The sequence below is a fragment of the Coregonus lavaretus genome (assembly GCF_964263955.1).
Source record: "Coregonus lavaretus genome assembly, chromosome: 4".
Taxonomy (NCBI): domain Eukaryota; kingdom Metazoa; phylum Chordata; class Actinopteri; order Salmoniformes; family Salmonidae; genus Coregonus; species Coregonus lavaretus.
In genome coordinates this window covers 65,982,962-65,997,572 of record NC_139991.1, presented here as the reverse complement: position 1 = coordinate 65,997,572, position 14,611 = coordinate 65,982,962, and the positions used below count along the sequence as shown (strand labels likewise).

Genomic DNA, 14,611 nt, shown 5'->3' with positions numbered 1-14,611 from the left:
GCATTTGGATGATCCAGAAGAGGATTGGGAGAATGTCATATGGTCAGATGAAACCAAAATAGAACTTTTTGGTAAAAACTCAACTCGTCGTGTTTGGAGGACAAAGAATGCTGAGTTGCATCCAAAGAACACCATACCTACTGTGAAGCATGGGGGTGGAAACATCATGCTTAGGGGCGGTTTTTCTGCAAAGGAACCAGGACGACTGATCCGTGTAAAGGAAAGAATAAATGGGGCCATGTATCGTGAGATTTTGAGTGAAAACCTCCTTCCATCAGCAAGGGCATTGAAGATGAAACGTGGCTGGGTCTTTCAGCATGACAATGATCCCAAACACACCGCCCGGGCAACGAAGGAGTGGCTTCGTAAGAAGCATTTCAAGGTCCTGGAGTGGCCTAGCCAGTCTCCAGATCTCAACCCCATAGAAAATCTTTGGAGGGAGTTGAAAGTCTGTGTTGCCAAGCGACAGCCCCAAAACATTACTGCTCTAGAGGAGATCTGCATGGAGGAATGGGCCAAAATACCAGCAACAGTGTGTGAAAACCTTGTGAAGACTTACAGAAAACGTTTGACCTGTGTCATTGCCAACAAAGGGTATATAACAAAGTATTGAGAAACTTTTGTTATTGACCAAATACTTATTTTCCACCATAATTTGCAAATAAATTCATAAAAAATCCTACAATGTGAATTTCTGGAAAAAAAAATCTCATTTTGTCTGTCATAGTTGACATGTACCTATGATGAAAATTACAGGCCTCTCTCATCTTTTTAAGTGGGAGAACTTGCACAATTGGTGGCTGACTAAATACTTTTTTCCCCCACTGTACAAGATCTCCCGCCCTCACCTACTGTCAACCACTCATGTCAATGAGGAGCAATATGGAGCCTCCACATTGTTCCAGAATTTGAGAGGTGCATGGCGATGCGGTATAGCGCTCAATTTGGCCTCTGCATGCCTCCAGAGGCTGTGGAATTGCGTCACACCATCCATACGGCGCCTCCAACCACATTTTCAGATCAAGCATAAATTGGCTTTAAGTCTTGGTGATTCAATAGACTAGTTAATCATTACATGACTTAACACAGTATCTATGTTTTTCTCAGTCTGGCAGTAACCCACAACTATCAGAGGCAGAAGATGCCTCTTTAAACTGCATGTAAGTTGTTCTTCTATATCATAATAATTATGTCTGCATAGCATTTTGTCTTCATTTTGGCAGATAAACTGATGCTTATTTCTGGAGATGAACTCATGTTTTTGCTCCTTTTTTATTCTTCTCTGGAACCAGTCCAGCAGGAAGGTAGCCCAGGAGCTAAAAAGGCGCTGCATGGTCAATCCGTCATCTGCATTGGCCGTGCAACATTTCCGGTGATATGGCCTCTGCAGAAGTCAGGGCATTCATGTGCTTCTTGCGCATTGCCGAGCAGTGCAGAGCTGTTGTGAAGGAAGTTGTCAAGGAAGTGAGTTTGTGTTTATACAGGACCTCCCGCCCTCACCTACCGTCAACCAATCATGTCAATGTGGAGCTATACCTAGCCCTCCGCATTGTTAAAAAATTTGAGAGAAGCATGGCGATGCAGTACAGAGCTCAATTTGGCCGGAGGCTGCGCAATTGCGTCACACCATACATATAGCGCCTCCAACCACATTTTCGGATCGAGCCCAATGGTGTCTGGTTCGAATCCCGCCTGAGCGCTAGTAAAAAAACAGAATTGATCTGACAACTGGAGGGCTTCTGGGTTCTCATCCCCAAAATATTCCCCTACCGTTGGGCCCTTAACCTCACAACATGCTCTCCATCCAGGGGCGCTGCATGCAGCTTGAACCTGTGCTTATTTAAATGTACATTTTAGTCATTTAGCAGACGCTCTTATCCAGAGCGACTTACAGTTAGTGAGTACATACATTATTTTAAATTTTTTCATACTGGCCCCCCGTGGGAATCGAACCTTTTTTCTAAGAGTGTACACTACAGTGAGTGTAAAATAGATGCTGTAGCTTAGTAACAATGTAGCACACAGTGTGAACAGTACCAACTATGGTGTTAGCATACAAGATACAGATGAAACAGAAAAAAGAATGAGGTGAAGCTGTTTCCAGGGTGACCGATGAAGGGATGTATTGAGTGAATATGGCCTGCTTTTACATACACACACAAAATATTAATTTAGCATATTTATTTGAAATATGTTAAACATTTATTATACGCTACCAATATCTATAATTCATTGGATAGCATTTGAAACCAAGCCTTTTTTTAAAGCTTTTTATCAGATCAGGCACGAATTTAAACATAATCAAGCACAAGTTTACTCAGGTGTCATATTCATGTGTAATAAGCCTAATCAAATGATATCTGGCATTTTAGCTGCAAATTTCTTCAGTGACACGAACACCAGACATATGCAGAAAGAGGCGAGTAAAGATGCATGGCTAAAGTAGTGCAAGCACATCCTCTACTGGTCAGATATAGAACTGCTCCAAAAGGAGGCTCAGCCGCAGGTACACTAGTGAGATTTCGCCATATCTTGGACTGGTACCTCCGATAGACCTAGCTACTCAAACTTAAACTACAGCTAACCTACAAACACAACCACTGATAACACACGACACACCATGTTCTAAAAAATAAACATGTTTAATACAAACAAAGGCCTTTCCAGTGATGTACAACTTTGATTAATCATCTTTTCACTTCTGTACAAATCAAAATGTAGATTTCATTACACCTCACAAAATAGTTTAAAAGAATGGTTCAAACAAAATACTGTACATTTATGTCAGTGCCATGATACTCTTAGGGAAACATAATATAAAACTCTGAATGTGAAATAAGGTGCTTTGTCATAGGTGCCCAGTACATTGGGGATTCACTCTCAAAGGTAAAGTAAAGATGGTGAACTTGGATCATTATCTATTGACCGTGTGTGTGTGTGTGTGTGTGTGTGTGCGCATGTATCATGGACATGTATGTATGTATGTATGTATGTATACCGGTCAGTATTGGTGCTGTACTCCGTATTCGTCCATGATGTCTGGTCTGGGCATGACCAGGCCTCTCTCCTTCAGGGCCAGGTGTTTGGTCTTCTCTGCCTCCTGCCTGCTCTGCTGTTGCAGCCGCTGCTCCTCCAGGATGTCCTCGATACACACCTGCTGCAGACTGGTGTCACTCTCCTTCTCCAGGTCCTTCACAGGTATACACACACACTAAGACATTTGTGTATGTGTGTGTAGGAGAAGGGGGTAGTTGCATCCCAATATGGCGACCGGAGTATGGGCGAGTGGGTGTGTCGAAAGGAAAGTAGTGGGCGTGTTGAAAGGAGTGTGTGTCGAAAGGAAAGTAGCGGGTGTGTGGAAAGGAAAGGAGTGGGCATGTGGAAAGGAAAGGAGTGGGCATGTGGAAAGGAAAGGAAAGGAGTGGGCATGTGGAAAGGAAAGGAGTGGGCATGTGGAAAGGAAAGGAGTGGGCATGTGGAAAGGAAAGGAGTGGGCATGTGGAAAGGAAAGTAGTGGGCATGTGGAAAGGAAAGTAGTGGGCGTGTCGAAAGGAGTGTGTGTGTCGAAAGGAAAGGAGCGGGCATGTGGAAAGGAAAGGAGCGGGCATGTGGAAAGGAAAGTAGTGGGCATGTGGAAAGGAAAGGAGTGGGCATGTGGAAAGGAAAGGAGTGGGCATGTGGAAAGGAAAGTAGTGGGCATGTGGAAAGGAAAGTAGTGGGCATGTGGAAAGGAAAGGAGTGGGCATGTGGAAAGGAAAGGAGTGGGCATGTGGAAAGGAAAGGAGTGGGCATGTGGAAAGGAAAGGAGTGGGCATGTGGAAAGGAAAGGAGTGGGCATGTGGAAAGGAAAGGAAAGGAGTGGGCATGTGGAAAGGAAAGGAGTGGGCATGTGGAAAGGAAAGGAGTGGGCATGTGGAAAGGAAAGGAGTGGGCATGTGGAAAGGAAAGGAGTGGGCGTGTCGAAAGGAGTGTGTGTGTCGAAAGGAAAGTAGCGGGCATGTGGAAAGGAAAGGAGCGGGCATGTGGAAAGGAAAGTAGTGGGCATGTGGAAAGGAAAGGAGTGGGCATGTGGAAAGGAAAGTAGTGGGCATGTGGAAAGGAAAGTAGTGGGCATGTGGAAAGGAAAGTAGTGGGCATGTGGAAAGGAAAGTAGTGGGCATGTGGAAAGGAAAGGAGCGGGCATGTGGAAAGGAAAGTAGCGGGCATGTGGAAAGGAAAGGAAAGGAGTGGGCATGTGGAAAGGAAAGTAGTGGGCATGTGGAAAGGAAAGTAGTGGGCATGTGGAAAGGAAAGGAGCGGGCATGTGGAAAGGAAAGTAGCGGGCATGTGGAAAGGAAAGTAGCGGGCATGTGGAAAGGAAAGTAGCGGGCATGTGGAAAGGAAAGGAAAGGAGTGGGCATGTGGAAAGGAAAGGAGTGGGCATGTGGAAAGGAATGTAGTGGGCATGTGGAAAGGAAAGTAGTGGGCATGTGGAAAGGAAAGTAGTGGGCATGTGGAAAGGAAAGTAGTGGGCATGTGGAAAGGAAAGGAGCGGGCATGTGGAAAGGAAAGTAGCGGGCATGTGGAAAGGAAAGGAAAGGAGTGGGCATGTGGAAAGGAAAGGAGTGGGCATGTGGAAAGGAAAGTAGTGGGCATGTGGAAAGGAAAGTAGTGGGCATGTGGAAAGGAAAGGAGTGGGCATGTGGAAAGGAAAGGAGTGGGCATGTGGAAAGGAAAGGAGTGGGCATGTGGAAAGGAAAGGAGTGGGCATGTGGAAAGGAAAGGAGTGGGCATGTGGAAAGGAAAGGAGTGGGCATGTGGAAAGGAAAGGAGTGGACATGTGGAAAGGAAAGGAGTGGACATGTGGAAAGGAAAGTAGTGGGCGTGTCAAAAGTGCTCTGCGATAGGTTAGACGGTTTTGACTGAGCTATGTTTTACATTTACGTCATTTAGCAGACGCTCTTATCCAGAGCGACTTACAAATTCTCTTTTCCTTCCGTTTCTTGCCATGCAACTATCGTACATTGAGCTACTGTACCGCGAGAGTTTGGACTTCTGTTTTGAAGCCAGAGGATGGGTCTGAGTTGTATTTCACTGTTAGTTTTACACAAATAATTGTAAATGTTCAGTTATAAAACGGACAATAGCAGCTTACTATCGACTCGTAGTGCAGCCCAATCAGCCACGAAAAACAGTCTTAAGTGGCAACAAATCTGCCCAAATAGCCGATTCGCTTTTCATACACCCACTCCCCCATACTCCGGTCGCCATATTGGGATGCAACTACCCATACTTGGAGTGTAGAGGGGGGTCTATGTGTGTGTGTTGCCGACTTACGATCTCCCCCAGGAGGACGACGTTCTCTCCCCTGACGATGAAGATTCCTCGAGGGATGTCTCCATACCTCTTGCCCACGTGGATCCGCTCCACCGTCTGCTGTAGCACCAGGTTGGCTACACACACACAAACACGCAAAAATGCTTGGTTGCTTTCCGACTATGTGGTATGCAATACAATGGTATTGCAATGCAATGGTCCGAATACTTACATACCAAACTGATCAATGCTTCTGAGAAAGCCGATCAATGTTCTTCCATCTCTGAGCAGGACGAGATGTTTTTCTGTAAATTGAAACATGCAGTAAAATCATTGCATTGCATATGATGCAATTACTATGGTTTTAAGTGTGCATTTTTGTTGGTGGCTTATGAAAAGAGAACATGATTATTAATGGTTAGATTAGTAGCCTACTGGTCATGTTCTGCTTACAATTGCGGCCTACAGCCGTTGCCCCAGACATAGGGAGGTAGCTATGCAGGCTACTGACAGTTGATTTGATAACAGTGTTCAGGTGTGTACTCATCGGAGTGCCAGGTGCGCACATCATGTCCTCTGGTAATGCCATGTGTGTGCATGTCATGTTGGCACTGCTTTAGAAGCTGTTATCTAACAAATATATCAATGGACATTATTTCGAAAACCCTCTACCAGAACCAACCAACAGCCAGTGGTAGAAACCGGTGCATCTCAACACAACACCGGCTAGCGGCGTAAGCAAGCCTTGGAGTGGCCATGCAGCGCCATCGACTTACTATCGATATCCTCGATGAGGCTGGCTGTTCCTGGCATGTAGTTCATTTTTGGTCGGCTTGTAAATCTCATGTACACGATGTTTGGTGCAAATTTAGAGGGGTTATTTGCTGTTGTGTCACTGTCCTTTCAGGCCATGGAATTCTCGTGCAGTTCGGTTCGGGCGACGATGAAACACTTCCTGTTATGTAACGTACGCACGAGACAGTTGGGTAGCCCCGTTCTCTGCTACTATTGGTCAAACCAAATTTGACGCCGCTTGAGGTTTTAATTCTAGAGTGGTTATTACATAATATATTTATTTGTCTGTATGTTATAATATTAAACTCGAATAGACACCAATAATAATTTATATTATCTTCAAAATCCTTTTCCACCCAATTCTTATCCCTGTATAATACCATGGTTGTCACTAGTTACCACAGCTACAAAGTCGAAATTGGTCTTAATTTAAGGTTAGGGTTAGGCATAAGGTTAGCAGTGTGGTTAAAGTTAGGGGTAAATTTAGGCTTAGATTTAAAAACAGATTGTAAGAAGATAAAACATTTTTAAAAATAGGCGGGGTTTAGTCATAATTATGACTTTGTGGCTGTGGTAACTAGAGACGACCCAGTACCATTCTTGGTTGGTTTCATTTTCCCATTATAATATAATAATATAAATATAATATAATATGCCATTTAGCAGACGCTTTTATCCAAAGCGACTTACATTCATGCGTGCATACATTTTTGTGTATGGGTGGTCCCGGGGATCGAACCCACTACCTTGGCGTTACAAGCGCCGTGCTCTACCAGCTGAGCTACAGAGGACCACGTCCCCCAGTGACGCCAAAAGTGTGAGATAATGTATTCATGTTAGGAGTTTGACCATGGATGGAAATTCTGGCCATTATCTGCGTTCTATAAAATACAAATATATTACTGTCTTTAACTCTCTTACTGCTTCTGTTGGTCTACTCATTCTTCTCTAAGTTCCCACAGAGACTATACCATATGGACTAATTTAACCCAAAGATCCCAGTCACTGCTGTGCTGCTTTCCTCTGCTGGAACATACACTGAGTGTACAAAACATTAGAAACACCTACTTCTTCCATTACATATTGATGTCACCTGTTAAATCCACTTAAATCAGTGTAGATGAAGGGGAGGAGACAGGTTAAAGAATGATCTTTAAGCTTTGAGACAATTGAGACATGGATTGTGTATGTGTGCCATTCAGAGGGTGAATGGGCAAGACAAAATATTTAAGTGCCTTTGAACGGTACAGTGGGGAAAAAAAGTATTTAGTCAGCCTCCAATTGTGCAAGTTCTCCCACTTAAAAAGATGAGAGAGGCCTGTAATTTTCATCATAGGTACACGTCAACTATGACAGACAAAATGAGGGAAAAAAATCCAGAAAATCACATTGTAGGATTTTTAATGAATTTATTTGCAAATTATGGTGGAAAATAAGTATTTGGTCAATAACAAAAGTTTCTCAATACTTTGTTATATACCCTTTGTTGGCAATGACACAGGTCAAACATTTTCTGTAAGTCTTCACAAGGTTTTCACACACTGTTGCTGGTATTTTGGCCCATTCCTCCATGCAGATCTCCTCTAGAGCAGTGATGTTTTGGGGCTGTCGCTGGGCAACACAGACTTTCAACTCCCTCCAAAGATTTTCTATGGAGTTGAGATCTGGAGACTGGCTAGGCCACTCCAGGACCTTGAAATGCTTCTTACGAAGCCACTCCTTCGTTGCCCGGGCGGTGTGTTTGGGATCATTGTCATGCTGAAAGACCCAGCCACGTTTCATCTTCAATGCCCTTGCTGATGGAAGGAGGTTTTCACTCAAAATCTCACGATACATGGCCCCATTCATTCTTTCCTTTACACGGATCAGTCGTCCTGGTCCCTTTGCAGAGAAACTGCCCCAAAGCATGATGTTTCCACCCCCATGCTTCACAGTAGGTATGGTGTTCTTTGGATGCAACCAAAAAGTTCTATTTTGGTTTCATCTGATCATATGACATTCTCCCAATCCTCTTCTGGATCATCCAAATGCACTCTAGCAAACTTCAGACGGGCCTGGACATGTACTGGCTTAAGCAGGGGGACACGTCTGGCACTGCAGGATTTGAGTCCCTGGCGGCGTAGTGTGTTACTGATGGTAGGCTTTGTTACTTTGGTCCCAGCTCTCTGCAGGTCATTCACTAGGTCCCCCTGTGTGGTTCTGGGATTTTTGCTCACCTCACTTGTGATCATTTTGACCCCACTGGGTGAGATCTTGCGTGGAGCCCCAGATCGAGGGAGATTATCAGTGGTCTTGTATGTCTTCCATTTCCTAATAATTGCTCCCACAGTTGATTTCTTCAAACCAAGCTGCTTACCTATTGCAGATTCAGTCTTCCCAGCCTGGTGCAGGTCTACAATTTTGTTTCTGGTGTCCTTTGACAGCTCTTTGGTCTTTGCCATAGTGGAGTTTGGAGTGTGACTGTTTGAGGTTGTGGACAGGTGTCTTTTATACTGATAACAAGTTCAAACAGGTGCCATTAATACAGGTAACGAGTGGAGGACAGAGGAGCCTCTTAAAGAAGAAGTTACAGGTCTGTGAGAGCCAGAAATCTTGTGTCACGCCCTGGCTCTGGGGACTCTTATATGTTGAGCCAGGGTGTGTAGGGTCTTTGTTTTGTGTTCTATGTTCAGTTTCTAGTTCATGTGTTTTCTATGTTGGCCGGGGTGGTTCCCAATCAGAGGCAACGTGAATCAGCTGTTGCTTGTTGTCTCTGATTGGGAACCATACTTAGGCAGCCTTTTGTGCACTTGTCATTTGTGGGATCTTGTTCCGTGTAGGTTTGTGTGTTTATGACCGAGGACTTCACGTTTCGTTTTGTTGTTTTTGTTGTTTGTATCGTGTTGCTAAGTACACATTAAAAAGATGTACGCATATCACGCTGCGCCTTGATCCGTTGCTTACGACGATCGTGACAGAAGATCCCACCATAACAGGACCAAGCAGCGTGTTTCGGAGCAAACGCCGGGTAAGGAGCTGGAGAAGTTGGCGATGGCCCAGGTGGGCCAATGGTGGTCCTGGGAGGACATGTTCGCGGGCAAAGGGCCATGGGCAAAGGTTAAAGCCCTGGCGAGAGAGGAGGTACGGCGCCAACAGTGTCATCGTCGGACAGGCGAGAGGCACCCCCAATACATTTTTTGGGGGGGGGCACACGGCATGGACGATGGGGCTGCTGGAGGCAGCTACAGGGCGTATCTGCAGAATAGGAGAGGAGGCCACCAGGTTACGGGGGCTATTGGTCATGAGGGAGCAGGAGTTAGTTGGTCAGAGGGAGGAGCTACTGGAGGCGATAAGGGAGAAGGAGAGAGTAGAGGCACGGCGAGAGGAACTGAGTAGGCAGCAGAGGGAGCGGAGGTTTATGAGGAAACCCAGTCCCGCTCCTCGCACCAAGCAAATGGTGTGTGACACCAGTCCGGTCCGGCCCGTTCCTGATCCCCGCACTAAGTTAGTGGTGCGTGTTCCCAGTCCGGCCCGACCCGTTCCTGCTCCCCGCACTAAGTTAGTGGTGCGTGTTCCCAGTACGGCCCAACCCGTTCCTGCTCCCTGCACTAAGTTAGTGGTAAGTGTTCCCAGTACGGCCTAACCCGTTCCTGCTCCCCGCACTAAGTTAGTGGTGCGTGTTCCCAGTACGGCCCAACCCGTTCCTGCTCCCCGCACTAAGTTAGTGGTGCGTGTTCCCAGTACGGCCCAACCCGTTCCTGCTCCCCGCACTAAGTTAGTGGTGCGTGTTCCCAGTCCGGCCCGGCCTGTTCCTGCCCCTCGCACCAAGCCTGTGGTGCGCGTCGCCAGCCCGGCCCGGCCTGTTCCTGCCCCTCACACCAAGCCTGTGGTGCGCGTCGCCAGCCCGGCCCGGCCTGTTCCTGACCCTCGCACCAAGCCTGTGATGCGCGTCGCCAGCCCGGCCCGGCCTGTTCCTGCCCCTCGCACCAAGCCAGTGGTGCGCGTCGCCAGCCCGGCCCGGCCTGTTCCTGCCCCTCGCACCAAGCCTGTGGTGCGCGTCGCCAGCCCGGCCCGGCCTGTTCCTGCCCCTCGCACCAAGCCTGTGGTGCGCGTCGCCAGCCCGGCCCGGCCCGTTCCTGCTCCCCGCACCAAGCCAGTGGTGCGCGTTGCCAGCCCGGTCCGGACCGTTCCTGCTCCCCGCACCAAGCCAGTGGTGCGCGTCATCAGCCCGGTCCGGCCCGTTCCTGCTCCCCGCACCAAGCCAGTGGTGCGCGTCGTCAGCCCGGTCCGGCCCATTCCTGCTCCCCGCACCAAGCCTGTGGTGCGCGTTGTCAGTCCGGCACAGCCCGTGCCTGTTTCACCGGTGCCTGGTCAGGTACCGGTCAGCTGCTCCACACCGGAGCCTAAGCAATCCGCTCCACCGATGTCCAGTCCAGCTCCAGCCAGCGGGGCCAGACCAGACCAGGGGCGCTATGGGGGGGTAGTTAGAGGGTGGTGGTCACGCCCGGAGCCGGATCCGCCTCCGAGGCGGAATGCCCACCCGGCCCCTCCCCTGTTGGATTTAGTTGGCGCGGTCGCAGTCCGCGCCTTTGGGGGGGTACTGTCACGCCCTGGCTCTGGGGACTCTTATATGTTGAGCCAGGGTGTGTAGGGTCTATGTTTTGTGTTCTATGTTCAGTTTCTAGTTCATGTGTTTTCTATGTTGGCCGGGGTGGTTCCCAATCAGAGGCAACGTGAATCAGCTGTTGCTTGTTGTCTCTGATTGGGAACCATACTTAGGCAGCCTTTTGTGCACTTGTCATTTGTGGGATCTTGTTCCGTGTAGGTTTGTGTGTTTATGACCGAGGACTTCACGTTTCGTTTTGTTGTTTTTGTTGTTTGTATCGTGTTGCTAAGTACACATTAAAAAGATGTACGCATATCACGCTGCGCCTTGGTCCGTTGCTTACGACGATCGTGACATCTTGCTTGTTTGTAGGTGACCAAATACTTATTTTCCACCATAATTTGCAAATAAATTCATAAAAAATCCTACAATGTAATTTTCTGGATTTTTTTTCCTCAATTTGTCTGTCATTGTTGACGTGTACCTATGATGAAAATTACAGGCCTCTCTCATCTTTTTAAGTGGGAGAACTTGCACAATTGGTGGCTGACTAAATACTTTTTTCCCCCACTGTATATGGTAGTAGGTGCCAGGCGCACCAGTTTGAGTGCATCAAGAACAGCAATGCAGTCAACAGTTTCCCATGTGTATCAAGAATGGTCCATCACCCAAAGGACATCCAGCCAACTTGACACAACTGTGTGAAGCATTGGAGTCAACATGGACCAGCATCCCTGTAGAAACGCTTTCGACACCTTGTATAGTCCATGCCCCTATACTGTTCTAAGGGGAAAACGGAGTGCAACTCAATATTAGGAAGGTGTTCCTAATGTTTTGTACACTCAGTGTACCGTAGGCCTACTCATGATTTCACAAAGATGGATGCCTGCAGATAGCCTGGCTGACACCAAATGGAGAGTTGCCTTTAGGGGGCACTAGTGGCCAAATGTAATATCTTTGGATAAATCCTAAGTAAGAAAACAACATGTTATAGGCCTACATTTTTATCCTCAAACTAACTCGATAGAATTGAAGGACATGTGCTTAACCATCTATTAGTGCTTAGGCCTACAGTTTACATTGACATCTGAGTAATTTAGCAGACGCTCTTCTCCAGAACGACTTCCGGTTAGCTAGGTGGGACAACCACATATGTCAGTCATTTTTTCTCAATAAAGTAGCTATTGGCAAAGTCAATGGAAGGGCCAAGAGTCCAGAGGTGGCAGTACGGAGTACTCAGGTTGGGGTGTAGGGTTTGAACATAGCCTGAAGGTAGGGAGGGGCAGATCCCCTTGCTGCTCTGTAGGCAAGCAACATGGTCTTGTAGTGGATGCGAGCTTGGAATGGAAGCCAGTGGAGTGTGCAGAGGAGTTTGTGATCTTTGGTTTAATGTTTACACTCTGAGTTGTCCTGAGCTGCTGAGGAATCACTGTACTGCTGAACATCATTTCACCCTGACACTCAGGGTTTGGGCCCTGAGGGATGGAGGAGAGAGAATGAGTAGGAAACCCAGAACCCCAGCTCACACTGCAGAGATAGAAGAGAGAGAGATAGAGAGAACCCCAGCTCACTCTGCAGAGATGGAAGAGAGAGAGAGACAGAACCCCAGCTCACTCTGCAGAGATGGAAGAGAGAGAGAGACAGAACCCCAGCTCACTCTGCAGAGATGGAAGAGAGAGAGAGACAGAACCCCAGCTCACACTGCAGAGATGGAAGAGAGAGAGAGACAGAACCCCAGCTCACTCTGCAGAGATGGAAGAGAGAGAGAGACAGAACCCCAGCTCACACTGCAGAGATGGAAGAGAGAGAGAAACAGAACCCCAGCTCACTCTGCAGAGATGGAAGAGAGAGAGAGACAGAACCCCAGCTCACTCTGCAGAGATGGAAGAGAGATAGAGAGAACCCCAGCTCACACTGCAGAGATGGAAGAGAGAGAGAGACAGAACCCCAGCTCACTCTGCAGAGATGGAAGAGAGAGAGAGAGACAGAACCCCAGCTCACTCTGCAGAGATGGAAGAGAGAGAGAGACAGAACCCCAGCTCACACTGCAGAGATGGAAGAGAGAGAGAGACAGAACCCCAGCTCACACTGCAGAGATGGAAGAGAGAGAGATAGAGAGAACCCCAGCTCACTCTGCAGAGATGGAAGAGAGAGAGAGAGAGAGAGAGAGAGAGAGAGAGAGAGAGAGAGCGAGAGACAGAACCCCAGCTCACACTTCAGAGATGGAAGAGAGATAGAGAGAACCCCAGCTCACACTGCAGAGATGGAAGAGAGAGAGAGACAGAACCCCAGCTCACTCTGCAGAGATGGAAGAGAGAGAGAGAGACAGAACCCCAGCTCACTCTGCAGAGATGGAAGAGAGAGAGAGACAGAACCCCAGCTCACACTGCAGAGATGGAAGAGAGAGAGAGACAGAACCCCAGCTCACACTGCAGAGATGGAAGAGAGAGAGATAGAGAGAACCCCAGCTCACTCTGCAGAGATGGAAGAGAGAGAGAGAGAGAGAGAGAGAGAGAGACAGAACCCCAGCTCACACTGCAGAGATAGAAGAGAGAGAGATAGAGAGAACCCCAGCTCACACTGCAGAGATGGAAGAGGGAGAGAGAGAGAGAGAGAGAGAGAGAGAGAGAGAGAGAGAGAGAGAGAGAGAGAGAGAGAGAGAGAGAGAGAGAGACAGAACCCCAGCTCACACTGCAGAGATGGAAGAGAGAGAGAGAGAGAGAGAGAGAGAGAGAGAGAGACAGAACCCCAGCTCACTCTGCAGAGATGGAAGAGAGATAGAGAGAACCCCAGCTCACACTGCAGAGATAGAAGAGAGAGAGATAGAGAGAACCCCAGCTCACACTGCAGAGATGGAAGAGAGAGAGAGAGAGAGAGAGACAGAACCCCAGCTCACTCTGCAGAGATGGAAGAGAGATAGAGAGAACCCCAGCTCACACTGCAGAGATGGAAGAGAGAGATAGACAGAACCCCAGCTCACTCTGCAGAGATGGAAGAGAGAGAGAGAGACAGAACCCCAGCTCACACTGCAGAGATGGAAGAGAGAGAGATAGAGAGAACCCCAGCTCACTCTGCAGAGATGGAAGAGAGAGAGAGAGAGAGAGAGAGAGAGAGAGAGAGAGAGAGAGAGAGAGAGAGACAGAACCCCAGCTCACACTGCAGAGATAGAAGAGAGAGAGATAGAGAGAACCCCAGCTCACACTGCAGAGATGGAAGAGAGAGAGAGAGAGAGAGAGAGAGAGAGAGAGAGAGAGAGAGAGAGAGAGAGAGAGAGAGAGAGAGAGAGAGAGAGAGAGAGAGACAGAACCCCAGCTCACACTGCAGAGATGGAAGAGAGAGAGAGACAGAACCCCAGCTCACTCTGCAGAGATGGAGTGACAAGTGCTAAACCAAAACTTCCACAGACCCCCACACCAAAAGCAGGTTCATGTTTCATGGTCCTCCAGACCACAACCCAGTCTTAATGTGGTTCTAAGACATTTAGATAAAATCCAGATATGAACTCCCTTTGCCTAAATAAATACACAGATCTTGAGCCTAAATAAATAGTAAATAGTCTGTATCCATACAGGAAACTAACTCTGGTCATAGACACAGCTCAAAATCACAATTATCTCTAACATGAAGCAGCTTCACCGGAAGGCTGCAGGTTTCAGGTAAACTCATTCCATGATGTCATGAGAAATTACCGCTGAGCTTTAGTGTACTCTCTATTGTTTACTCCAACTCAGCAAACTACTTCACACTCAAACCCACAGAACACAGAGCTCACATCATTAGTGGTGTCTTTAAAACGGTTCATTAGCAAAGCATTTATATTCCATTTATAAAGCTGGAAACATAAACAGAATGGTACTCCAAGGCTCTGATTCAACTCCACCCAAAAACGATCTTTTGGTATTTGTTTCATTAGTCCATTGTTGACATACTGTAGTC

The 14,611-nt window shown here is 47.5% G+C and overlaps 1 protein-coding gene across 3 annotated transcripts; it reads right to left on the bottom strand.

Annotated features, from left to right (window-relative positions):
• Window positions 1–2,311: 2,311 nt before the first annotated feature.
• LOC311128256 (U6 snRNA-associated Sm-like protein LSm1) lies at window positions 2,312–6,252 on the bottom strand. Of its 3 annotated transcripts, none has more exons than XM_084160306.1 (4): window positions 6,072–6,252; window positions 5,532–5,600; window positions 5,317–5,432; window positions 2,312–3,190 (listed from the first exon to the last, which is right to left on the bottom strand). In XM_084160306.1, the coding sequence occupies exons 1-4, from the start codon at window positions 6,139–6,141 to the stop codon at window positions 3,002–3,004; spliced, it is 444 nt and encodes a 147-aa protein (XP_084016432.1). In that variant the 5' UTR covers window positions 6,142–6,252; the 3' UTR covers window positions 2,312–3,001. The 3 variants fall into 3 exon arrangements, with proteins under 3 accessions (XP_084016432.1, XP_084016431.1, XP_084016433.1); XM_084160305.1 differs by having other exon boundaries at window positions 2,312–3,211; window positions 6,072–6,232; XM_084160307.1 differs by having other exon boundaries at window positions 2,312–3,157; window positions 6,072–6,232.
• Between the last annotated feature and the right edge of the window lie 8,359 nt (window positions 6,253–14,611).

What these genes read in the sequence shown, in the direction of transcription:
- LOC311128256 (XM_084160305.1), bottom strand. Translation starts at nt 6,141, where the DNA reads ATGAGATTTACAAGCCGACCAAAAATGAACTACATGCCAGGAACAGCC. An exon ending in CCTCATCGAGGATATCGATA is followed by an intron (nt 5,601 to 6,071) that starts GTAAGTCGATGG and finishes TTCAATTTACAG; the next exon opens with AAAAACATCTCGTCCTGCTC. An exon ending in TCGTCCTCCTGGGGGAGATC is followed by an intron (nt 3,212 to 5,316) that starts GTAAGTCGGCAA and finishes CAAATGTCTTAG; the next exon opens with TGTGTGTGTATACCTGTGAA.